The sequence below is a fragment of the Accipiter gentilis genome, chromosome 9 (assembly GCF_929443795.1).
Source record: "Accipiter gentilis chromosome 9, bAccGen1.1, whole genome shotgun sequence".
Taxonomy (NCBI): Eukaryota; Metazoa; Chordata; class Aves; order Accipitriformes; family Accipitridae; genus Astur; species Astur gentilis.
Genome location: NC_064888.1, coordinates 38904196 through 38929664, shown reverse-complemented (window position 1 = coordinate 38929664; position 25469 = coordinate 38904196). Strand labels below are relative to the sequence as shown.

General features: G+C 43.0%; 1 protein-coding gene across 10 annotated transcripts in view; it reads right to left on the bottom strand.

The window, feature by feature from the left end:
- TACC2 (transforming acidic coiled-coil containing protein 2) overlaps positions 1-21991 on the bottom strand; it is a 104414-nt gene extending 82423 nt beyond the window's left edge. For 4 of the 10 annotated variants that reach the window (XM_049810557.1, XM_049810561.1, XM_049810559.1 and 1 more), the window contains exons 1-2: positions 21226-21991; positions 3188-3313 (exon numbers count right to left, since the gene is read on the bottom strand). In XM_049810557.1, coding sequence (XP_049666514.1) covers positions 3188-3313; positions 21226-21929 — 830 coding nt within the window. In that variant the 5' untranslated portion in view covers positions 21930-21991. Of the gene's footprint in view, positions 1-3187; positions 3314-9037; positions 9165-21225 lie in introns of those variants that run through there. The other 6 variants (XM_049810558.1, XM_049810560.1, XR_007507299.1 and 3 more) reach the window with 5 other exon arrangements.
- Positions 21992-25469: the final 3478 nt, after the last annotated feature.

Genomic DNA, 25469 nt, shown 5'->3' with positions numbered 1-25469 from the left:
ATCTGCCTTCTCTGCCTTTCTAATCCAAGCATTTCTCATATAAAACAGTCCTGTTGCACAGCTCTGCACCTGCAGCATAGAGAGAAAGATGCGTCTAGCCAAAATTTCTCCTACTGCAACGTGTACCGGCAAATCAGAGTGAACTTGGCCTTTCAGTTTCATTGCTAAACAAAAATGCTTGGCAGAACACTCAGTGAACTTTTTACCTAATTCTTTTCAGGGCACTCCTCTGTAGATACAGTAGAAAAAACTACTTACTGAGCAGATTATACCATGTTGTCCCTGATCAATATGTTATCAGCAGGGGAGGAGAGAGGCAGACAGTCATCCTCAAGAAGCAAAACAAAGATACAGTTTCTTGACTGGACAGATGGAGGGACAACCTGATCTCTTATTATGCACTGCCATCTGGAAGACATTTAGCACAAACTGACCCCTACCTTATATACACCATTATTTTTCCCTGTCAAAGTGCACACCATATGCATTATGTGACAGCCCTGATGGGGAAATACATGGAAACAAAAGGAACATATTAGTAAATAACTGAATATATTGGGGGAAAAACACTTTATAATTGTACTTTACTGCAGACAGACTGGAATAGCATCATGCCATCTAGTAGCCCTGGTAACATTTCAAAAGTATAGTGCAGAGCTATAATCAGTAGGCATCAACACAGTGACATCACTTGTGTGTGCATTAGAGAATTTTTTTGCGGTCACGTTGAAAAGCAGTGCTGCAGTATTTCTACATAAAATGTGAAAAAAGCAGTGGCTTTAATATGATCATCTTACTTACATAGGCAAGAATCTTCTCCACGTCACAAAAGAGGAGGGATAAGGCAATGACATGAAACAACAAACATTGCTGAGACTCTTCCCTTGCAGAAGAAAAGCCCAGTCCTGCTATTACTGATCCTCATTGTGAGCATAATCCCATGCATTTTAAGAGTACTGCTTTCATATGCTGCTAACATTATGTTGTTACCAGTTTAGGTCTGACCAAACCACAGAGAAGTCAGCAGTGTTTGTCAGTGCTGGAAGAGAGTTGCACCATGCCTGCTTTCAGACAGGAGCTACACCAGGGGTCCAGCTGCACTGATATTAACCCCTCTTCTGGCGACCACCTGCACCTGTGGATGGGCACATGTGGGAGCCACTGCATTTCTACTGCTGGGACACCAGGGAACACTTCTGCAAGGATCACAGAGAAGCTGGCAAGCATAACAGCCTGGACAGGAAAGACGGGTGCAAGGAGAACAGGTAGGCCTTTATGTCTAAAGCTGAACAAGGATGCAAAATAAAGGAGTAAGAAAAACAAACAGTACTGACAAGAGTTAACTGATGCAGCTTTAAAAAAAAAAAATAAACAAAAAAATTAAAACCAACAAACACAGGAGAACTATCTGCAGCCAGATTCACTCTAGTTGACCACAGTATATTTCTCTCTCACTTTCCTCCGTTTCAGGAACTGAAAAACTACCTAATTCCATACTGAATATCCCTTTTTAGCATGCAACTTTTTAGCACTGAACCCTTGCAAAAATCCTTGCACCTTCCTCCAGTTCAGGATATGGAAACAAGAGGCAGATCCTGTGGTTGCTGAGCAGTCTGTGTGCCCTCAACCCTACTGGGCTCAGCCACCCTGTATGGGGTAACTACAGCTCAGCACCAGCACTCGCAGCTGGGGTGAGGCAAGGAATCCCGACACTAACTTTTGGACATTAACGGTAAAAACATTTTAAAGACAGAAGTTATGAAGAAGGTCAAAAGAAAAGGTATAATAAATACAATTAACTTGAATTTCCAGATCCAGATGAGAATGTGAACAATGTGAATTCATGAGGTTTACAAGAAGCAGTAAATTAAAACACTCTAAGACTGTTCTTCCTAAATGTTTCCTAAGGTGACATTTAATCATAGACAGCTTGTGTGCCTTTTTCCCTACAAACAGCAAACTATTACCCCAAGGGCAACAGAGTCTTCTATTTCAGACTGTAGTCCAGAGACCATGTATAAATCTTCCTGGCACTTCTGGTGTTAGTCTATTCTTCACTCCCCTGCATTCAGAAAGAGTAGCTCACAGCTCTACCTCAATTACCGCTCACTCTTTTCTAACTGCCGTGCTACTATGGCCAACAATCCATTAGCAAGAAAAAACACAATCCATGAAAACCCATCAGTAACCCAATTACATTTGTTAAAAACAAAGAAATACAACTCTTTGAGTAAAAACTTACAAGAACTGGAAGAAATCCACATCATTAGCTTCCCACTGTAAGTTTCTCTAGATGATCTTACCCCGATTGTAGGAAAAAGTGTTTCTAACACATTCACTCAGCCAGCATTAGCAACTAACCAGCTTGGGGACTGATGGAAGACCAGTACAAGCTGAACAGCAAAGTCACCCAGCTTTTAAGGTGGATTGAACAAACCACACAAGCTCCTTTCTGCCTTTGATAGCATATTATTGCTACTTCAGACAACCAATTTAATGCGAGCTTAAATATATTGTGTATGTTTACACTCCACCGAATTCACAATGACTGAAGGGTAAACACACCCTACAAGGCTTCCTCTACCGTTGGCAGTTAAGACAAATTCATGTGCCCGAAGATCCTGACAACCCAACTGCCACCAGCACAAATAAAGCAACAGTTTCTCTTCCGAGTGCAAGTAAAAGCACACAAAAAGCCCAGAGTCCAACAGAGATGTGATACTTCAATGCTTTTTAATCAGCATTATACTGTTAAGGAACTTCTCAAAATTAAAGAAAGTGCCCAAAGGATCAGTTACCTTGTACTAATCCAGAAAAAGTATAAACACCTAAAAAAGTAAGACATAAATTGCACCTTCACATGGCATGACCCTCCTATGTGCCAAAGTGATTCAGTCTCAGGGAAAGATAAACAGCATCTTTCTTTGAAGGTTTTGATAGAGGGAGATTTCAACTCTGATAAAGACTTCCACTGACAGATGCTGCCCTGACTACAAACAGACTCGGCAAACACATCAGCAACTGGCCATACCAGACATATATCCATCCACAAAGAGTGATACCAATTTCTTAGCTAGCGCTGACCTCCGTGGTCCTCCACCCCCCCACATCAGTAAGGATTTTGCAGCTGCTTTCCACCACTCCAGCTGCTTTCCACCACTCCAGCTGCAACGGCTCTGTACAATACCTTGCTGCAGTCAGCTCAGCAGCATCCACGGGGTCAACATTTCCATATGCCGCAGAAACAGCTAAGGGTTGCTCAGAAGGATCGAGGGGAGAAGCCAACTGTATATCATCACCTGGCCCAGGAGGGCTGTGGAGAGAAGAGACATGGAAAAAGGCAGCCTTAGAGGTCTGAGTTATTGCAAAACTATTGTCATTTGGCTGTCTGAACCGCTGTACTTTAGCACACGTATGCTAACTTGTGTGTTAGGGAACGCAGCGAAAGTTGGCGGTTTTAAAACAAGTTGCTTTTGTGCACAGCTCTACTGTTCCCACCGGCCTGAAGTCACTGGACTGTTGTCTGTGTTACAACTGCAGGAGCAATGAGATAATATAATCCAACAGCATATTAACCCCATTTTATGATTTTAAAAAGCACACAAGAAAACGAACTACTGCTTAAACAAGAGAAATGGCAAGACTTCCTTGCTCAGAAACCACGTAACACACAGGGAGCTCCAGTCTGGCTTTCACCTGCCACGGAGCTGCACAGGCGCTCATCAGTGGGAGCACAGTCCGACAAAGGTGTCCCTGGCATTGCAGGGAGCACATGCAGGGAGACAGCCAGCTTTGTCCCATACCCGGTGAAAGCTGGGTGCTGCCGAGTACTAAATGGCTAAAAGAAAACAATTTGGAAACACACCCTTGAATCAAGAAGGAAAGGAGCCTCGCTGAAGAAGTGGGTTTCATTTGTTTTCAACAAAGACACCAAACCATAGGAACCCCCTGAAAACAATGTTTTTGTTGCTTACTTTGACCTGACCTTCCCATATGGCCACCCAGAGACCAGGGCCCTGGAAGTGTCAGTTCTCTCTGGAACTCACTGAAATCCTTAGGTTTTTGTAAAACATAAATGCGACCTTTAATTGGGGTTCCAATTGCACATCTGCAGATTCACCCAACTGGCTCAGGTTTGAGGTGCCGCTTTCCTGAACACCCTTCTGTTCACGTCGTTTCCAGTACTACCAAGTGAATACAACCCTGTACACAGATGGATGGTACCTTACGCAGACAGATTTGAGCAGAGGTGTATAAACTTAAAACTCTCACTCAGTCAGCTTTAACACTTGACAATTACTTCCTCACCTAACTGCAAATCCAATGGATCAGTATGATTCTCTACCATAGTCTAATTTTGGTTCAAAGAACATAACAAGGAGTTAATCTGCAGTATAATAATGTCAATATTATTCTGGTAACTTCAGATGTCTTATCTAAAGGATTCTGTAAAGTAACATGTTCATATGGGAATAATCATTTGTCAAGATTGTTTTCTCATTTTTTTATATTATTTTTAATTAATTACGCCTGTGATCCTTTCTAAGCCAGTGTTTTTGCTTTTCATTTCCAGTGTTTTCACAGTATCATTCCGACTCAGTCCAGTTCGTTTGTCCATGGCATGCCTGACAAGCCAAGTGACGTTCTCTCCTCTGTTACACCAACACTTAACAAGAGTTAAGGGTTAAGCCACTGCACCGAGTGCAGTTCTCAGATGACAGCCTAGAACATTTGATTATTTTTTAAACTTACAATATTACTTTTACCTAATTACACTACTAAGCAATTAACTGTCCACATGTTCTCTGGTTTAATCACACCTGAGGGCTCAGCCTGTTCTAGGAAGCTTTGAGCCAAGACATTTACAAGCTCTAAAGTCCTTTAGCTTATTAGCATAAAAGGACAGGTTTCCACTCACAGTTAAGAGTTGCATATACTTCCAGCACAAACTGGGGTGCCCCCTCTGCTTTGCCTTAAAACGAATGTTTAGAAAGCAGATCTTGACAACAGGACATTGCAACTTCTTTGTTATATACTCAAGAAGTCAAACGCAGATGGGCAGATCTTGCTCTGGCTACTGACAGAGCACTACGGGTCTTTCCTGTGAACACACAGAAAGTACAGCATAAGCCAAAACTGCAATTGAAGCTGTTGTACTGGTGTACCCCAATCTGGCGAGAAGCACAGTGTTTGCCTGCCGCCATTCACATCTGCTGTACCACCAACTCCCAGGCTGCGATTTTCAGACAGTCTGTGAACAACGTAACTTGAAACTCGGGCTTGGGGATGTGACGGCAAAACTGCTCATTGCTAAGCCACCTTGCTCTGTGCCGCACAAACAATGAAGCTATCCGAAAGCTGCTCAAACTAGTTCCACAACTGACATTCCTGGGCATCACAACTGCCTTTGCCTTGCAGGCGCCAGCCACCAGGTCCCTGCTGTAAGTCCTCTCCAGCAACCAGCTTTTTAGGCCAATTTGTTTCAAGAATGGAGCTCTGTAGAAAGGCCATGAGCTTTTTCCATTCCATTGCCCGAGTTCTGGGTCAAGTCTGGAAGAGGATCTACTTAAAATGACTTCCAAATTCTACTTACGACAAGCATGACTGAAATACTTTTCAAAGGAAAATACCTCACAGTTTAACAAGCAGTTGCTTACTAACAGCTGCAGCGAGCACACTAAATTCAGCCCGAAGACCAAGGGGTTCAGTCTGTTATTAGTGTGTCACAAGTGAAAGATGTTGCTCATCAAGTGTCCTTAGGCTCTTGAGTTTCATAATTTCACTTTTAAGGCCTCTACTTATCCTTGAAAAGAGATTTTCCAAGTCACTGTTAGAAGGCAGATACGCAAATAGCAAGTTTCAGACAAAGCTTGATCCATACTTGTCATTAAGTGAATGAGAAATAACTGCATAAACCTATGTAATTTCTTCTGTTTAAACATAGGAGGTCTGACCTCTGGCTATGTAAGAAGCTTTCGAACCAAGGCAGGAAATGTATTTAAAATCTGTAAAAAAAGCACAGCTTTAAACACACGGACACAGAAGCAAGCAGGGTCAGGTCCTCGGCACCAACCCTGCGAACACAGCGAGCACTAGGTGCTCTGGCGGGTCCATTTGTTGCTCTCCTACTGACATCAGTGAGATGCAAACCCTAAAAACCCCATTTCACACTAAAGTTTTAAAATGTTTTGACACTGGTGCTGGAGACAGAAGGCAGCCACGGGTCTTGGCATTTTCTCCCTGTCCATGTTTTTCCAATCAGGAGAGCTGGATGTGGCTCCCTTTGAACAGCGAACAACAGCTCCAAGTTTACTCCAAGGGAAACCAATATGCATTTCAAGCCCTGCTATCTCCTAGTCCCAAACATTTGGTTGCTTTTAATGAGATAACAGTAAGATTTATAGATCCTGCTCTTACTCCAGAAATCTCTGGAAAATGGCACCAGAACCACAGGGCAGGACTGAGCTCTCGGCACTCTCATCACCCGCTATTTCATTTTCTTCAAGAAACAAGATGTTGCTCACTGGGTACAGCAAGGCTGATAGACAAAAGCCTCTAGATTTCATATTTGGCTTTGTAATAACTTGGGCCAAACAGGCAACTTTTTGAGCCTCAGTTTACACATGCATAAGAAAAAATATTGAGAGATTTTGCTATTTCTGCTAAGTTCTTACACTGCAATTCTTTGCAAGGGAAAGAGATCTAGCAGCACCTACATCAGTTCACATTCATTCATTGGAACACATTGTACCTCGCAAAATTTCATCCATTTTATTAATTCCTTCCTTCACAATATTAATTTTTACCTTCTCATACTATTTTGTAGCTTATCATCTCATACATTAGCCACACTCATTGAAATAAACTTCAGGTATAGAAAATCCAACACTAACCTGCTATAGTAACTCTATGCACCTTTGGTATTTCTGTTCCATGTATTTTCATGATTATTGGGACTCCTGTCAATATGATTTAGCAGAGTAGGAGGTAAGAAGCTATTAAGAAGCTATTTCTCAGATCAGAAATCAACATTACTGGTATCAGAAACTAAAACTAATCTTGCTCAGGAAACGACTCAGAAGTGCTTCATAAGATACCACAGGATTAAAAACAAACAAAACTCTCCCCCCCCCCCCCCCCACTACTTCTTGTGAGGTAATTTAAGACCAATTTAAATATTAATAGAATTTTAGGAAAAATAGGAGATGCTAAGATTGAAACGGAAAGTCTGGGTTTATTTCCCAATGAACTAAGGAGACATCCATACAACCAAATGATGTCCCCGCAGGGTGAGTCCATATGCCAGCAACAGTTTTAAAAGCTCAGACACAGCAATGACTGGGGTCACCAGTTACTTTTGCTGGTCACTACGCATAGATATAGCCAAGGTTTTACTTTTACCAGCTAAACATATACTTCCAGTCAAAAGTTCAAGTTTTGGGAAATATGCTGCCTTTTGTAAATGCAACAAAGAATTACTTATGCATTTAAATATGTGATTTTGGAAAAATCTCTCCAATTCCTTCCGTACTCTGAAGGGGAAACTATGCCTTAAGTGCCTCGCATCAGCACTTTGTATTTACACTGCAAGCCCTTCTGCATGCCTCAGCCAGGCTGAGTCCTGCCGAGCTGGACGCTGTACAAACATAGTAATGAAGGTATCCGAGAGATGAACTGGTATGTGTTAATTAAACAAATAAAATCACTGTCATACAGGGGGACACGTGAGTTTGATGTACAGTACTGTGCATGGCAGCATTTCTTCTACACTTATGGAAAAAAGATATTGCCACCAACATACCACAACTGGCTCCTGGGGGAATTATTCCAGTGTTGGAGATTTACATGCTCCTTCCTCTGAGCCAGACTCGAGTGATCAGCAGAACAGGTCTGGATGCTGGGTGACCATGTTCAGAGCGCCTAGGAAGAGCCAGCCCACCACAGCTTGGGCAGCACCTGAGTCACGCCTGTCCCCGAGGAAGGGAACTGTCATCATCCTGGCAGAGCAACAGGAACCAGCTGCATCTCCCAAAGGCTGCGGGCTGGCTGCAGTCCATGCGGGAACGCACGACTGCCCGGCTCCGGACACAAGGCTGTGCTTCCAGCAACAAGGGAGTCCCTTCTCTGACTGCAAATTTCCATACTAAGAAAGTGAGAAAGGAAAACAAATGCAGAAACAGCATTCTGGAGAAATGAAAGCACCTTTTAAAAGACTTCCTGAAGGCAATACCCCACCTATGAAAAGCAACCCTAGAAACCCAGGTGCACAGCAGCTGGCAATCCCTGCAGGTAACTCCAAATTACCCGGCCAAGCAGGATGATAGTGCTATCGCTGTCAGGCAATCCATTCACGTGATGATGGAGAGTAATTCTCAGAAGCCATACTTTTCTGGCAGTGCTTGTGGAAATCCTGACAAGATAGATAAGTTAATCTTGGCAGGGGATGGTGTTTAGTCACACATTACCTGAGGGCCTGGACTTCCTCTCTCACTCAACCAACCCTTCTTGCTTAGAGGTCCCTTAATTTTTGTAACACGTGTATCCAGATTGATCATTGGTGTAATTAGTCATAACCATGAAACAGAAAAAAAAAAACAACTGTTTTTTTTTTTTCCCCGACTATTCTACATTACTGTGGTCGCATTAAAGTCTAAAAGTTACGGTGAGTTATTACATTAAACAAACAAATACAATTATTTTAGATTAAAAGATTTAAGGGGACCGAAACACGTGCTACAGTATTACTTCCTTCGCAAGCTAGAAGACGGACAACAGAAAGCCACATAAAAGTGTTAGAAGTATAAATCGTGCCTGCACAGGATGAATAAGCATATTTGCTGTAATAAGTGTCAACCATTATAAAAAGCCCATAACGTCACCACCGTGCAGCTTTTAGAGCCTCCGAAGGGCTCTCAGTCACGTCCTGATGTCCTTGCTGCAGAATTCAAAAGTTTCCAAATTCCAGCTAGTAAACCTGAACCAGAAGTTTCTCAGCGCGACCAACACTCCCCCCTCTCCTCCCTCCAAGCCTCCTCACCCGCTGACACCCCGGCCGAGCAGAAACCCAACCACAAGCCATGGCAGAAGCCACAAAACCATCCAGTCTCTTCCTTGGAGGTACGGCGAGTTAATCCTCTCCCCGAGCTGGAGGCAGCGCTGGGTGAGCAGGAGGGTATTTTACTGCGTAGAAGTGTTACTTTTCGACAAGTTGTTCAAAGGAAAATAAAAAAGGAAGGGGGGGAAAAGTGCAATAATCTTTTGAGAGAGAGAAAAGCAGCGGTAAACAACAGCTAACTTTTAATTTCTGATACAGCCTGTAACTGCACATTGCTTTTGTTATTCCCTTGGCTAACTTTCCCCTCGCAAGTGTCTACTTACCAAGGCCAGAAAATAATCACCAGCTTTGCTATTCTCAGTCATCCTCGGTTCCAACACAACAGCCCGCAACAGGCCCTCAGTTTAACACGAATTCCCTCTACTTCCACCATCCCGGGTCGACAACAGCAGCTCTTGCTCCACGCCAAACCCGACACCACCACCACCACCACTACCACCCCCCCGGCTGCGGCAGCTTGGGAGAGAGCTGGAGCTTTCCAAAAAAAAAAAAAAAAAAACCAAACAGGCCGATGAGTTAGGAGCCTGGAGCTGCTTCTCGGAGGCTCCTCCCATGAGGCTCCCTGAGGAAAGGCCGCAGCCACCGAGCCTGCCGCGCCCCGCGTCCTCCCCCGCCGGGGTCGGATGCCTCCGGGGCGGCTGCTGCCGCCCCGGAGGCATCCGACCCCGGCGGGGGAGGACGCGGGGCGCATCCCGCTGCCGGAGCGCTGGAAGCTAAACCGAGGTGGAGAGACACACACAGACACAGAGGAGCCCGCATGCTGCCCCAAAGCCGTGTCTTCCACGTGGGTTTTGTTCTTTTTCTTTTTTTTTTTTTTTTTCTTCGGGTTTTGCGGTGGAATTTCTTCCAGGACTTTTTGAGTCATGACAAGCCGATGGCTGCTCGGAGTTTCCATCTGCTGCGGGTGGGGGGTGGATGTGGACGGATTAAATTACGATGTATGTAACCCTTAAAGCGTACACAAATACCTCCTCGCATTTTAAAAACCGCTGAAGCAGAACCTTGCTTAATTGGTGGTGGTTGGCAACTTTTTCAAGTTTCAGGATGCAGGAATGATGTTTGGCCCAACATTAAAGGTAATTTTTTTTAAAGTTTCAGGATGCAGGAAAAGTTTTTAACAACTTCCACTGAAGCTTTAGTTGTTTATAGCTGTTAATTTTAAACAAACCTTTTTATTGCTACTCTAATTCTTGTGTTAAGTTCCAGCTCCTAAAGTCACACAGGTTTTCTTATAGGTTTCCTTACCTATAAGAAAATGGAGCGGTTTTAATTACTTGTGTGCCCTTATTAATCTCTTAAGTTTCCTATGGGTTTATTACAATACAAAAGAATGGCTTCACAGGTAATTAAGTCTTTGCATTGAGATACACCAAATTGCATATTCAAGCTGCCAGCACCCAAGGAATTAATTGAGTGTCTACCCAGGGAGATCATTATCATGTGTATAACATGTCATACAAGAACTACAGACTAAATGTCTATAATATCTATCCCACAGTAAGACAGCTGGTAGATTCATTGCTTATCAAATGCCCAATCGAGTTATTTCAGATAAAATGCTGGGACTACAGTGCCTTAATTTAGCCGAGTTAGTTTCCCAGCTGACCCCACGTGCATTCTGCCCAAACTCTGGACATTTAACTGTGGTGCCAGCTACGCCTGCTTGGCTGACAAAACTAACATTTCCTCTTCTTCGGAACTCAGTCCAGCTCTTGGCAGGACTGTTCATCTCCTTTTAATGTTAGGGTACAGTAATGATACCACTTGGACCTCTCAAAGCATCAGTTCAGAACTAAGCCTCAGGTGGAAACAGTATTCATCAGTTTTTAATTTTTTATTTTTTTTTACTCTTGAACTGTTTCTCCTTCTACACCTTGTTTGATTTTAAGAACAAAAGAAGGAAACAGATTTTTGACCAGGTAAATTTGGGTTTACAGGAGACCTTTCTTTCACATCTAGTCCGAAAGCAGATGACCGGCATTTCCCCTAGATGTGCTCATTGCTGCTTCTAGCAATTCAGATACCTGTACAGGGAATAGAAGAATATACCAAATGCTCCCCGGAGACCAAATCAGATACTTAATGGGTGAAAATGCTGACAAACATGTAGACTACCAACGTCACCTGGGCTGCAAGGTACGGCTCGTCGAGGGGTAAACACCACGTACGGTACGATGTGCTTTGGAGATTTCACTTGGTTGCAGGACTGGGAGCCAGTAGCATCCGCTCTGACAGCAAGAATTAAGGTCAAGCTGAGAGTTTCAAGGGAGAGCAGCTCTCTCATATCCTGCCTCCCAAGCAGCAGGAAACCAGGCATGGAAATAGTTACCGTGATTTCTGATACAGGTACAGGCATTCAGCCACCCTCTCATTGGGGCGGGGGGAACTAAACTTTTGTCATCTGGAAACCATTTCACAAATAGCTTCTGCAGGTATAACAGCCCGGGGCTGGGGGGGGGAGGAGACCCCGCAGAGAGTAAGATTCATTAAAATAAATTTTTATTTTCTTTGCAAGCAGCATTTCAGTCTGGCACAAAGCTGTGGTCACAGACTAGTTACGTTCCCGCTAACAAAACCAAAGTTCGCATTTTTTGAATGAAACGGTCATTTTGCTCAAATAACATGCCTCACCCTGTTTATTCATTAGCCTTCTGCCCTACCAAGCCCCTTTCACCTACTGCTAAACAATCTCAACACACCTTTGTCCACAAAACCATTTTCACCTTCCTGCCAGTGCCCTCTACTACTTAAACAGAGGAAAACTGATACGCAGTAACTCCAGGAACACGGTGCTAAGGTGTGCTTGGTTATCTCATTTTCCTGTGAGAATTAATTAACCTGCGTTAAGAGAAGGCTTGGGGGAGGAGAGAGGAAACAAGCTGAAAAGCAACAGGAAAACAAGAGATAAGCAACCTCCCAGCAAGGCTGGGGAGACAATTACAGGACAGGGGCTGACTTTCAGGCTGTAGCCTGCAGTGGCACGCTGTCTGGCTGAGGCTGGGAGCCCGTAGATCAAAGAGCCGTGAAAGCAAGTGTTGCAAAAGATTTCTCCGGAGGGTCGGAGCCGGATTGGAGCGGTGAGAGCCCTGATGAGAGGGACTCAGCGGCTGGAGACGTCCTGCGGGATGGCTTCGCTGGAGCCCGGGCCCTGCCCTGGCTCCCAGGGAACAGTTGGCCTCAAGGAAAGGCCAGAAAGCATCAGGATGGTTTATACTGGGGGGGGGGATTGTTGTTGTTGTTTGGTTTTTTATGTAGATCCCAAACGTTTTAAAAGAACACCAGTGTTTTGCATTTGGGTGAAGGACTTTTATCTTTGCTAGATGTCCACTTTTTCCTTTTCTACATACGTATGTGTCCATGAAAATAACTTTTATCAAGCTACATGTGAGAAGTTAGGTTGCAGTCTTAGGGGTGGACAAAACCCTAAAAGAAATAATGGTCTTGTTAGTTTGGCAATGCTAAGTAGTTCATGATACAGGTACAATGGAGTTCCTGTAGTGATACTATAGTTACCTGACATTACATAGGTACGTGGTGCTGGAAGGCGGGACATATATACACTTCACCCTAGCTTCCACATCCCACACTGCTCCTAACTGCAGGACTGACACATGAATAATCTCAGGTGTGCAACATTTTTACCCTATGCTCCAAAGATGGGAAACTGAATTACAGAAAAATTAAAGGTACTTAAGTAAAGCACCTCCAGAAGTGCTGGATTCCAGGACATCCTTTTAGGTTGCGTTTTCAGAAGTCTGGACTATGACTTGGAAAATGTCATCAGAGACCCCATCCTTCAGCCTGTGCTCCATGGTCATGCTTTAAGACCGTGGGTGGACACCTGGTGAAAGCTTCCGATGGGACACCGTACTGCTAGTGGTGACCCATTCTGCCCAGCTCCTGTGAATTCGATCTGAGGGTTTTTCCCATAAATGATGTCACTTTTGCCAAACCAAAGCGCTTGGGGGGAGCGTGGGGAATGAGTCAGCCCTCAAAAAAACTTATGAAAAACCCATGAAATTGACTTGGAAAGAATATTACATTAAATAAATGTAAAAACAAACCCAAAACCAAACTAAACAAAAAAACACCCCACAGACCCACACAGTTTTCCTTTTAAATTTGCATTATGTTTTTTGAAAATACAGGATGAACTCAGATCAGATTGTCAGGTTTTTCTCTGTAAGCATGGAAACAAGGCTCGCTCTTTTCTAACTCTTTAAACTGAGGTTATCACTAGTCTATCAGCAAATACAAATATTACAATATTTGTGATAAACTTGCAAAAAAGGTGGCAAAACAGCAATGCCTATGTTTTGAACAATAGGGCTGCATCATGTGATTGAGCTTTAAAAAAATGCACATCTGTGATTTTAAATTGTTCTTTGTGAAAACTTAGTGCCCATTTTTAAGGCCATTTGCAACAAAGAAAACCATATAAATATATTTTAGTTTGTTTAAAATTAAAGAGGGGTTGCTCTTTTGCATTTCCTAACCAGAGGTTCCTAGACATACACTCTGCAAAACCACGGACCCAATTAGCTGCAGAGCAGCCTGGCTGAGATTATCCAAGCTGCTTCTGTAACAAACACCTGAACTTTATATTTCCACTACGTTCCACATACAAATTGCCCACAACCATCATTTGTGGTGGCTGAAATTCAGGTTGTGCAATTCCTAGCAAATTTTAGCAGCCAGGCTTTGGGAAGGCTGTCTCTTTAAATTCCCAGACTTTTACCTTAACCATCTGCTTTGAAAAAAAAGAAAGTTTAATGTTAACCCATAACATTTTGGAGGATCAAAGTGATGGGAACCTGCCATTTTGCAAATTTCCAAATAAGTAAGATCAAGTTTTAGAAAACTCTAGGCTACACTCAAAGCCTCACAAATTCCAGTGAAAATTTCTCTAGCAAACCAAGTTTATTTGGAGTTTCTACCAGAAGAACAAGATTTGAAGAATGCTGCATGCAACAGAAGTTTCATGTACCATCACAGCATTCAAAAAAAGAAAAAAAGAGAAGATGTGGAAAATCTTGGAGACTTTTAAATATTCAGCAAAACCAACTCTACATTTTGACTCATTTAATGACATTGTTAAGAAGGGGTGATGGGAGTTTTAAGTGTCCATTTATTTCCATGACAGCTAAAATTTTTTCCTTAGTTGTTAGAAACTGAGCAATGCATACATACATGCTTTTTGTTTTCATTCCAGGAAACAAATCCAATCCTCTCTGTCTCCTGCAGAGTTATTCTTAGCTGGCTTTGATATTTCTATCAGCTAGGAGAGCATAACAATGTTATCATACTAACAAATTCCAAAGATTTTACATAAGCTCTTGAGTGCCTTAAAAAAAAAAAAAAGCTTTATTGATTACACTGTGTTTCATTAGCCAAAGGAGCTAGGAGAAACGGGCTGAAAAAGGATAAAAAAGCAGTTTGATGAGTTTCAGTTTCATGAAGCAGAAGCAAGTGCTCCGTGGTTTTCAGAGCATCATTTACAAAGAGAAACCAAGCTTTACAGGTTTCAGGTTGGAAAACACCAGGTAGTTCAGGCCAACAAATCATTTAAATCCTACTTGTCTACATACAGCCTATTTTCCTAATATGATTTATCAGTTGAAACAACTAGACACCCCCCTTATTTAAGCAAAGCAAGGATAACTGGGTGCATGGTGCTCGTAGGATGGTCTCGGTGAAAAAGGATCACAGGACTGTACAGCATTCTCCCTGGCTGATCTGTTAGAGGCTCGAGGCCAAATTCTTTGCTGATATCACTCCACTGGCACAGAGATTTTGGCCCAACATTTACTGGCTTTAAGGGTAGGCTGCAGCTGTAGCCGCCTCTCACACAGCTGTCTTGAAAGGAATGTACCAAGAGGTAAAGAAAGTAAATTAGTGAAATCAAATTGGAAACAACCTTGCAGAGTCTTAGCACACTTTCGGACAGCTGGTTATTTTACTGAGCACCATGGATGAATGGGGCAGGTACTGAACAGGGAGAGTAGGGAAGAGGAAGGATTACGCCTGGGTGAACAAAGAAGAGTTCATCAGGAAATGCTTAGTCTGGGAGGAGATCCCAAGCACTTTTCAGCTGGGAGAACAGGATTAACATAACATACTAGCGCTGCTTCTTGACAACAGCACAGAATGGTGGCACTCAGCATTTCACTGGGACCTTAGAATCCAAAACAATTAAGGCTTTGATTGGAGCAATTAACATTTCTATACTTATTGCAATTTGAGATGAAGAGCTTCTTATAGGCCAAAGAGACTCTACTGTAAGAATTAACCCGTCAAGGTGACTGTAGATGGACAGGCCCAAACAGATCCATATAACAATTTTTGACTTTTCAGAGTACCCAAATGTTAAGGAATAGCAATATCTAAATAAGCCCCACGTGCTATTAGCAATGCACACGTGGGCTTCCATATACCTGGACCAATATTGATAAGACAGGCTCCAAGGACATCAACATAAAAGATAGCTGGAGGAAAAACAGAAACCAAAGGATGAGGCAAGTACTGCAGAGTTCTGGCTCTTCAGACATGTCTCCAGAGGAGTCTCTGTTGAGAAGCACTAGTGCAATGCAAGCATGCCAAGATGCAGAAAAACTGGAAGGACGCCCACATCCAAGTCATGAGGAATATGCTTGTATCTGTAATTGCTGTTGTCGGAGCTGCCCTCTGTGGGGTTCAAAGCTGGGGCTAATCCTACTTTGCATATCCTATTAGAAACAGGGACAGTGGAACTAGCTCCATGGTATCCAATGTTGCAAGAAGCCAGAAGACACAGGGTTGGAATAGAGAAAATACGGGGATCTGTAGGATATGCAAAAACAATTTTAAGAAAATAGGCAGCTTACTTGGAAGAAGCAAGGTTGACAAATACATCTGGGGAAAGCTAATCAGAAAAAAAAGTAATCTGAAAGTAATTTCTACCTTCATGAAAAAAGGTGACAAAAATTGATGCTAAACTGCCTGTCCAGATATTGGACAAAGTATTACAGTGTCCATGCTGGATTTCTTTAGCAAATGCCTGGATTTGATTGAATAAGTGTAATTTATTGAGAAATATAGAAGTATGTGTGAAAAAAGCAGCTCGTGTATCACCCATCCATGTCATTCTGTGTTACAGAATGTTTTCAGTGCAGCAGGAAGTACGAGCAATTTGGCAGGACCAGAGATTATTTACTTCTATACTTTTGCGTAGCAGAAGCATACGTAAATAAAATAAAAAAATAACCAGCATGGTATCTCTTACCTAGTTTTCCATTGGTATGTGCTTGAGTACAACAGGGCATACTATCAAATCAGCATTTTATAAATACTTTACACTGACTTAGACATTGCCTAAAACAGCGGTCAGTTCAGTCAATGGCATCCATTAGAGTAGATGGCAAAACTCCCTTTCACTTCTTAGAAAGCAATGTGAGATACCCGTTGGGTAAGAGTGAAGTTATCTTAATTTTACTCTTCTATGAGTAGAAAAATACCAAAATTAAATATTGCAGACTTCACACAGACAAAATTCCCACAGAACTCCCTATCCAGTTAGTTTACTTAAGGACTGCTAGCTGAGCTGCTTGCATCTCCAAAAGCACAACTGTACTAACAGTTGCACCTACTAAGGATAAGGATGACAGCAAGATGGGAGGGAAATAAAGAATTCAGATGCAAAGGGAGAAGGGCAGGTGAGACAAATAGCCTGATTAATTTTGTGCATTTCATTTATGTGTAAATCACCTTCAGCTGTTTTTCCCTTTGCTTTGCGATCCTGAGTTGCTACACACCCGACTTAATTTTGGAATTAAAAAACCCAGGGAAATAAAGCAAGCTGCATAATCACTGTTTTGATAAGTTTCCTTTTAACTTCAAACTCTTGTTTTCAGATGTTAACGACACAAAGCCTTAGTGCTCAGAACCCACTTGACTGATCTGAAAAGCAGTTCTACATTCCATACCTCATTCAGCGAGACTGTTAAAATATTTAATACTGTATTTGTTATGCAGACAAAAAAAGACCAAGTCAGTATTTACTAAGGAGTGAACATTCTTTTCAGACTTCTTGAACTTGCCAATTTTTGATGGCAAGAGCAAAGCATGAAGCAAATTCAAAAGTATGTCTGGACCCATGCATAGGACATAAAGAATATTTTTCAAGTAGCTTTGCTGATGCTAACTGCTGCAACATACTTCCCATGTAAGAATATTGTTTAGATTTATACGTAAGTGATGTAAGTCAATGCAACAGAACTCTCCGTTCTCTAAAAACCAATGGCAGCGATAAGAGAGTGCCTACAATATGGTGCTGTAGCTGGGAAAGGGCCCTCCCAGTGGAGTTTCTTGGAGTGTCAAAACTGTTAGGAAACACTTGTCCTCAAAGCAGCGCAGTGCCACAGCCTCCTTGCCCTTTAAAGCTAGCTTTATGTGCCACTCACATAGTGAGGAGCAGGTCAAGGTACAGCCAGCAAGGAAGGTTCAGGCACCACAGAGAAAAGAACGAGCACCTGCATGAGTACAGCTTTGAAAGCACTGCATCTTCTCTATTGATTTGCATAGACAGGCTGGAATAAGGATTGCTTCTGCAGCATAAGCTCCAGAAGTCAACTCAATCTGCAGTAGCACCAGAAGCTCTGGGAACACCAAGCCTGCACAGTGCCCTCCTGCATTCGAGGCCTGTGAAGGCACCGGGTGTATTGCTTGGCACTGCAGCGAGCACAGCCCATGCTGCTCTGCGCAGCAAACCGGTTCTGCTGAGGGGTGCAGAGGAGAACCTCACCTTACTGCAAAATGAGTGTCATTGCTTGCAGCATGCTTGTGGCTCCTTATGCTCTTCCCTCAGTAGCACACCCAGCTCCAAGCCAAGCCTGTGAGCATCTCCGCAACCCTGGAACACCCAAAGGCCTGTAACAAGCTGAGTGTTTTGCCAAACCAACAAATCAACGAATGATGCAATCTGTTCTCTGTACCTTACAGATGCACATCTGGGAATGACTTCACAGCCTCCGCTTCAAAAAGCTCCCTTGGCACTTTTTCCAAGAGACAATGGCAGTTTGCATGTACCAGCCAGCTGAAGTATAGGAAGTTATCAGAGAACTCCATGCCACCTCTAAACATCCCTAAAATTTTGCCATCATTTCCAGTTTTGTTCCGTGCTCTGCTCAAAACCTGCCATAGCCCATGATGCAAACAGGAGCATTTCAGTGGCATAAAGTATGCGGACTCCCTGAACATACATGAACCTCCTTTCTCCCTCCATAAAAGAATGAAAATGAATGCCTGTAGACACTACAAATGGAGAAAAAAAAAAAACCCTTAAGTCCTGATCTTCCTTTCCAAATAAAACAGCAAAATGGTGTGGCTGGGTGCCCAATAGTAAGTGGAAGGATGACATTTTGATGCCCAGATGTGGCCATCACAAACACAGGTTTTCAGTCACAGATCTGGGAGAGAGATGGAAATGTCAAAACCAAAGGGTTATTTTTAATTCCTTTTCAGTGCTGACAGACAGGTTTGCCAAAATCCAACCTTTCCCTATTTCTGCTAATAGCACAGCTGTACTTCCACAAGGAAGTAGGGCTAATGCTTCAGCCACCACCTCCTTTCCAAAAATAATTGTCCTTTTTACTGAAGATTTGAAGGGAAGATTTTGGTGCTATACTACTGCCTTCAGACATAAAGGCTTTTCTTATTAGTTGACCACTGTCCCACTCCTAAAGGAGGTGGGGGCAGGAGTCACTGCACACAGTTCTTGGATCTACTGTTCATCACAAGTCCACCCTCCTACCAGTGCCATAGCCACAAAGGAAAGAAATTCCTTTGCTTCCTCTACAGGAGGAAATCCTAACAAGGATTTAAGAGTCAGATCACACAACTCCGGCCCCTCAGCCACAATTCAGTGGGGTTTCAACATAAGAGATCTTGTAAGAGATGAAGCTATACAGAAGAAGTGGAGAGGAGAGAAAACAATGCTGAAATAATTCAGAACATGCCATTTCCTTCTCCTAAATATAATATGCTTCTTACTACTATGTATTTTGAGAGCTGAGAAGGATTCTTTCTCCCTGGAGTTCTTCCCATCAGGCCCAAATGCCCACAGTCAGCTCTTAAAAATGTGCACCTTTTTTTGCATGGCTATACTAGTTTATCCTCTGTAAGGATTACAGGGCAATAAACAATTGAAAACCACTCTGCAGCAACAAGTGTTATGACCAGAGTACACAGGATATGGGCTACAGCTTAAAATTCAACTATACAAAACCAGTCTTAAGCTCAGAGGAAAAAACTGTGTTGGACCCGCTGAAGACAGACCAGCCAGCTCAACTAATGCTTTCTACTTCTCTTTTGTATTATACATGCATATTCCTCTAAGAAACGAGCCTGATCAAAAGCAGAGACTCCTCTCTACCTCCGAGAGTCCCCAGTGTTTAAGTCTGCAATACCACAATTGCGTATGGCCCTGCACGCAGTATCTCCTGCATGCGTATGCACACTTGGTATGTGTGTGACACCACTTACAGCTGCAGTCCAAAAGTAGCAGCTGCCTGTTGATACAAACCCTCACGCTGGAAAAACAGGTGATAATGAATTCTTAAAGCATATGCAAGTATTAAGCAACTACTCCACAAATTGCCAGCAGCTGTTTCAAGAGCCCTGCCCTGCTTGCCACAGGTATTTATTTAAAGTATGATACCCACCCTGATATAAAACACATGTGTAGACATATGCATGTACTGCCCCATAGTCCCTCAAGGCTTCTGAATCAGGCCATGCCAGCAATTTGTTTGGTAATTTCAGAGCTACCCACTATGAAGCTTCCCATCGTATAAAGGGAAACAAAAAGAAAGGAAAGGAGCTAGAGAGAAATGACAGGGTCTAATTGTCTTGTCATTTTATAGACAGATCCTTAAAGAGAAAGTCATAGAGGTGTTCAGACCTCCAATACTTCTAATATTCTCCTAATGTACATTTTACTCACACAATTAGATCATATTCAGCCTTTGTCCCAGACTCACATACAACAGGAGGAACTCCCCCACATTCAGCTATTTTCACTTACAATATGGTTTTATCATTTTAACCTTTAAGGAATGTGGCACTGAAACATTTTCCCTCCTTATTCAGCTAGTATCATCTAATTTTTTGGTAATACATATAAAGATTCCATCTATGCAGGCTATTCATTGATGTTGTCTGAAATAGGTCAGCTTTTCACTGTACCCTTCTGCTCTGCTGTTGTCTCTTAGTAGTTACAGCTATAGCTGCTTCCTCTGGTATGGGAAGGAGAAGGACAGCCTGCTAGAAAGTTGCTGAGGTTACAGAGGAAGCAGTGACATGACTAGATAAAGGGAGAGCACCTGTTCTAAGATCATAATTCTTTTGAATTAACTGCACATCAAACTGAGAATTCAGACAGCAAAGTAGAAACTCACAAACAAAAAGTCTTAACTTTATTAAAGCAGTTACTGCTAGGTTTGGAAAATAAAAAAGCCAACAACTCTTAGGCTCCACAAATCCCAGCTAAGAAGAATTCACATCTGAAACAACTCCCTGACATTAGAAACACTGAATAACACAGTGATCAAAGGCACTGTCAATACAATTATATTATACAGGAGGATAAGTGGGAGGCCTAGACAACTAACAGTGTGAGTAATTGGGTTATACTGTAGGGTTGTTTTTAAATACTGCAATCCACCATGTGAATGCTGTAGGTCTCATTTAACTGGGTCACCAAAACTTAGGCAAAAGCCTGCTAACTTAAGGCTAGGAAGTGCTATCTGTTTGCCTAACTTTAGGCTATGAGATGTGAACACTGGGAAGCATAAACAAATCCACACAGGTAAGGGCAGGAATCTGGACCAGCAGATAGAACAGGTAAGAATTGTGCTCCTCAGCTTTTGGGACCCCTCTGCCCTTACAAATTATTTCAAATTTCTTTCACATAGTCTACATTTAGAAGTAACATAAATTTAATAGAAATTTAAGAACAGAGTAAGTGCCATGCCCTCCCAAACCACCCAGACAATGGGTATCTGCCTTGAAAATTGTATCCCTATCAAGCCCCAGGGTCCTGACAACCATTTCACATAGTAATTTAAAGTAAATACCTTTCAGTAGGTAATCCTGCTACAGCCATGTCTTGAAGTTCATTGAGGTCAAGGTTCTTAGGCTCAGTTAATGCAAGCGGTGATAGCTTTCTTTTGGCATCCTGAAGTGAGCTTTCATGTTCTGAATTCATCTTGCTCCGCTGATTTTCAGCAACAGTGAGATCTGTACATGCAGATTGCTCACCCTGCTCCATCACAGGAATGGTTGGAGAGTGATTTTTGTACGGGTCTGTCTCCTGCTCTTCAGTGCTTGTGTTTATAGCTAAGTCACCCTCACCAGTGACTAACATCCTTGCAGTACCTGTTTCAGGGATGTCTCCAGCTTTTTCGTTACCTGCCTTTGCTGTGCCTAACACTATGTCATTGTTCTCTTTTACATCTCCCTCAGTCATATTGCTAGATTCTAGTTGAGAGTCAGTTTGCAAGCAATCATCCTGGCTTACTTCGTTTTTTAAGTAAGCTATTAAACCATGCATGGTCACTTTCTTTTCTTGCTGTGCATCTTGTGAATTTTCCAATGTTTCCAAGCATTCCCTGTTTACTGGATCATCCTGTATCATCTGCATGTCATTCGGAGACTTAATGTCATGCATAAAATTGCTGCGAATGTGTGTCTCCTGATTTTCCCCAGGTAACACAGTAAAATTGTCTGTCAACTTTTCATGATTGTAAGATCCTCCCGGGACAAGTGTTGAAGCTGCCATGTCAGAGGTGCTCTTGGCAACGTCTGGATCACTGTACTCACTTTTCTCCTGTTCATTTGGCTTAGGATCCTGGCACTGTTCAGTAGGAAGACTTACATCCTCTTCAGATGAAACTGGTTCTGCATTACAGTCTGTAATTAAGTTATTTCCCTCTGCGGTAGCAGCATCTTCTAAGTCCCTCTTCTGTGCATTGCCTATAGAGATAACAGCTACAGTGGGCTGTTGCTTACTGTCAGAATATGCAGGGAAGTTCTCAGCTGCTGCCCCATCAAATGAAGCCGGTCCTTGCTTCTTTATCTCTAAGCTTATTAGCGATTCAGGATCAACGCCACTAGCACACACGCCTTCCTTTCTTTCCATCTCACTCCTCTTTGGATGCTCAGTGGTTTTGTCTGGCTTGTGCAGATTTTCCAGAGCGCATTCAGCAGGTGTAGTGCCATCCAACCTAGGGACCACTTCTGAAGAGCCACTGGGCTGCCTATTTTTCTCAGTGTCCTGGTGACTTGCTGGTGGCAGCTCCGCCACTGTGCTTTCTTGTTGCAGAGATTTGCCCTTGGCAGCTTTGCAGGAAGCCTCAGTAGCTAAAGACCACTCTTGCCGCTCTGCTTCTGAGGTGCCCTTGGGAGCTCCTTTGCTCGTCTTACTTGATTCTGAAAAGTTCTCCGCACCACACAGTTCTGCTGTATCCTTGGCCCCTGGACTCTGCTTGAAGCCTGCATGGTTTTCAGACAAAAGTTGGGGTAATTCAGCACGCAGTGTGCTGTGGACAGTTTTTTTAAATATCTGGCTGATATGCTCCCTAAAGTCTGGGAGGCTGGAGCCAATGTCCAGAGAGCTGCAAGTCAGAGCCTCATGCTCCCTTCCAGAGTTCTCTGCAGACTGCTCGGAAATACTGATCTCTGCCCTGGTTATGTTATTATTCTCTTTTGAAAGCTCTTCCATTTTTTCTGAATTCCCAGGTTTCTCTAAGATCTTACTGTACTTGTCATCTACGCAGATATTGGTTGCAATTTCCTCATTACAGCCTTCTTGTTTACCAACAGATGAAAGGCTCAGCGGCTTCCCTTCTAGAGTAGGGAGAGCTAAAACAGACTCTGCTGAACTGTCACTTTGCTGTTCTTTGAAGTTTACCTCACTTTTTGTTTCTTTGGATTTAATTGCAGATACCTCTTTCTTTGGCTTCTCAGAATTGAATTGTGATAAGTTTCCAGTACTCTGCCCCACATTTAAAGTCTCTGGCGGGGCTAAACTTCTGTCTCCATCACCCTGAAAACTTTGGTCTGGAACATCTTTTTCATTCACACGCATACTCCCCACAGAGCTGTTTTCTGAATTTGCTGTTTTACCTGTGCTTACCCTGGGTGAAGGACCTAAGTGCACAGGCACCTGAGAACCTGCAGCAATCTGCAAATTAGAGTTACCTTCTAAGGCATTTTGGCATGCTCCAAATTCCAGCTCATTATTTAGTAATTCCCCCCCAGTACCACTGTTCATATTGTTTCCAGGTTGCTGGCTGGGATGGCTGAGTGCAGAGGTCTGTGTCGAGAGGGCTGTAAAATTTGCTTGACAATAACCAGGCTCCTCTGGTGTCTTTTGAATGCAGCTGGATTTATGTGACTTATCAGTGGGAATTACTTCCCCGTGTGCCTGTAATGGTGAAGGAGATCCTTGTGCCTCTGGACTTTTATCACTTTTCATGTTGCTTGTTTCTGTGACAGAAGCACTGTTCTCACAACTTATCTCCATGTTTCCATCTTTCCGGATGATTTCCAAATCAGCAGTCAGACCTTCAATCTTTTCCAAATTTTTTGCCATTAATGGCATTTTCCCTTGAGTTCCTGGATGAGATATTTGAGGATCATTTTTCTCAGAATTATCAGAAGTATGTGCTATTTCTGTATCACTTGGCAAAGCCTGTGATATGTTAGTGGCACTTGCTGAATTCTGTGTCCCTGGAAGAGCGTTTATAGCAGCAGCATGGCTTTCACCAGTATTATCCTTTATCCTGCGTACGCTGCCTGGCTGTTCATTCTTGTCAGATTCTTTAGAAAATGTATCGCTATGACATGCTGCTTCATGCTGACTAGCTGAGATCAAAGAATTATTATCCTGCTCGGGCTTGTTTGAGTTTTGCTTACTGCCGCAGTTTTCTTCTGCCTTGAGATCAGTTTTGTTTTGCTCGTTGCAATCTTGCAAATTAAGCATGGCCACACCAGAAGTATTTTGCCCATGTTTGCTGCTGCACATATCCTCTGACACCACAGCACCGCTTTTATCCTTGTCCTTTTCTTTTGCTGTGTCAGAGTCGCATTGGATCGGTGCTGTACCTAGCACAGAACGGTCTTTATTAAGGTTGTTTGAAATGTTTAGAGGTATTTCTGGTATGTTGCTGTGATTATTTAGGTCCAATGGCCGTTCAGGTTTTAGAGCCCCTTCTTTGTGTTCCTGATCATCTGCTCTTGTGACAGTTGTCAGACTGCTTTGCTGCTTCTGTTGTTCAAGTCCTGTATTTGAAATCCAGTCACTGTCACCAGCAACAGACACTGACTTCTCCATTTGCTCTGCTTGCGGAAGAGCAGTCGGAACATCTGCATTTTCCTGCAATTCTCTGACACTGCCCTCCAGGGTCTCTGAAGAGCTGCACTTGTCACTCTCAGAGGGACAGTTGTTTTCACTGACGGGGCTGTCACCCCCTTCCTCCACATGAACTTGCTGAGGAGTGAGCCCTGAAGTACCAAGTATAGCTTGGGAGCCTTCTGAACAAGCCAACTGCATATTTCTGTGACTTTCTGCAGCCACTTGCTCCAGCTGAGCTTGCATCAGCACATCCGATTTGCAGTCACTTTTTAGCGCCACATCTTTGTCCTCCTTCACCGCAGTTTGGCGTTTCTCCTGTTGAATACTCTCATTTTCTTTACCATTCACAGCACTGCTTTGTGCAGCTGCAGCTGCAGCTGCAGGTCCTTTTTCTGGATCGCTGTGAGGAACTTCAGTGATGTGACCGTTCTGTTCTTTGGTTTCTGAAACCTGCGAGGCCTCCTCAGTTTGTACAGCCATGTGATCCATAGTCCCTGCCAACTCATTTAAGCGCTGGAGCTTGAGTTCCGATTTGGACATTTTTGCACTTTCTTCTGACTTGCTATAGCTCTCAGGCTTTTCTTGATTCTCAGTTTTGCATTCAGATTCCAACACAGTTTCTCTAGCAAAAGCCTTTTCCCAGGACTCATCCTGCTTACTCTGCTTAATATTATTGTTCTCAGAATGGAGGAGCGGTGAACTGTGTGCACTGGCTAAACAAACCTTTTCAGTCCCGTTACAGCCTGGCTGGCCCAAAGTTTTGTCCTTTGCCTCAGTGTTAAAGCAATCAAAACTCAGTGGGCATTCCTCCCTTGGAAACTGTGGTGGAGCCACGAGCTTATTCTCCAGGTCATCTGTGGCAGCTGTTTTCTCTTCACTCATTTGCTGTTCAGGTTTACAACCAAGAGACTGTGAATTGTCTTTGGGCGATTTAAAGTTACTGTCTAAATACAGAGGCTTTCC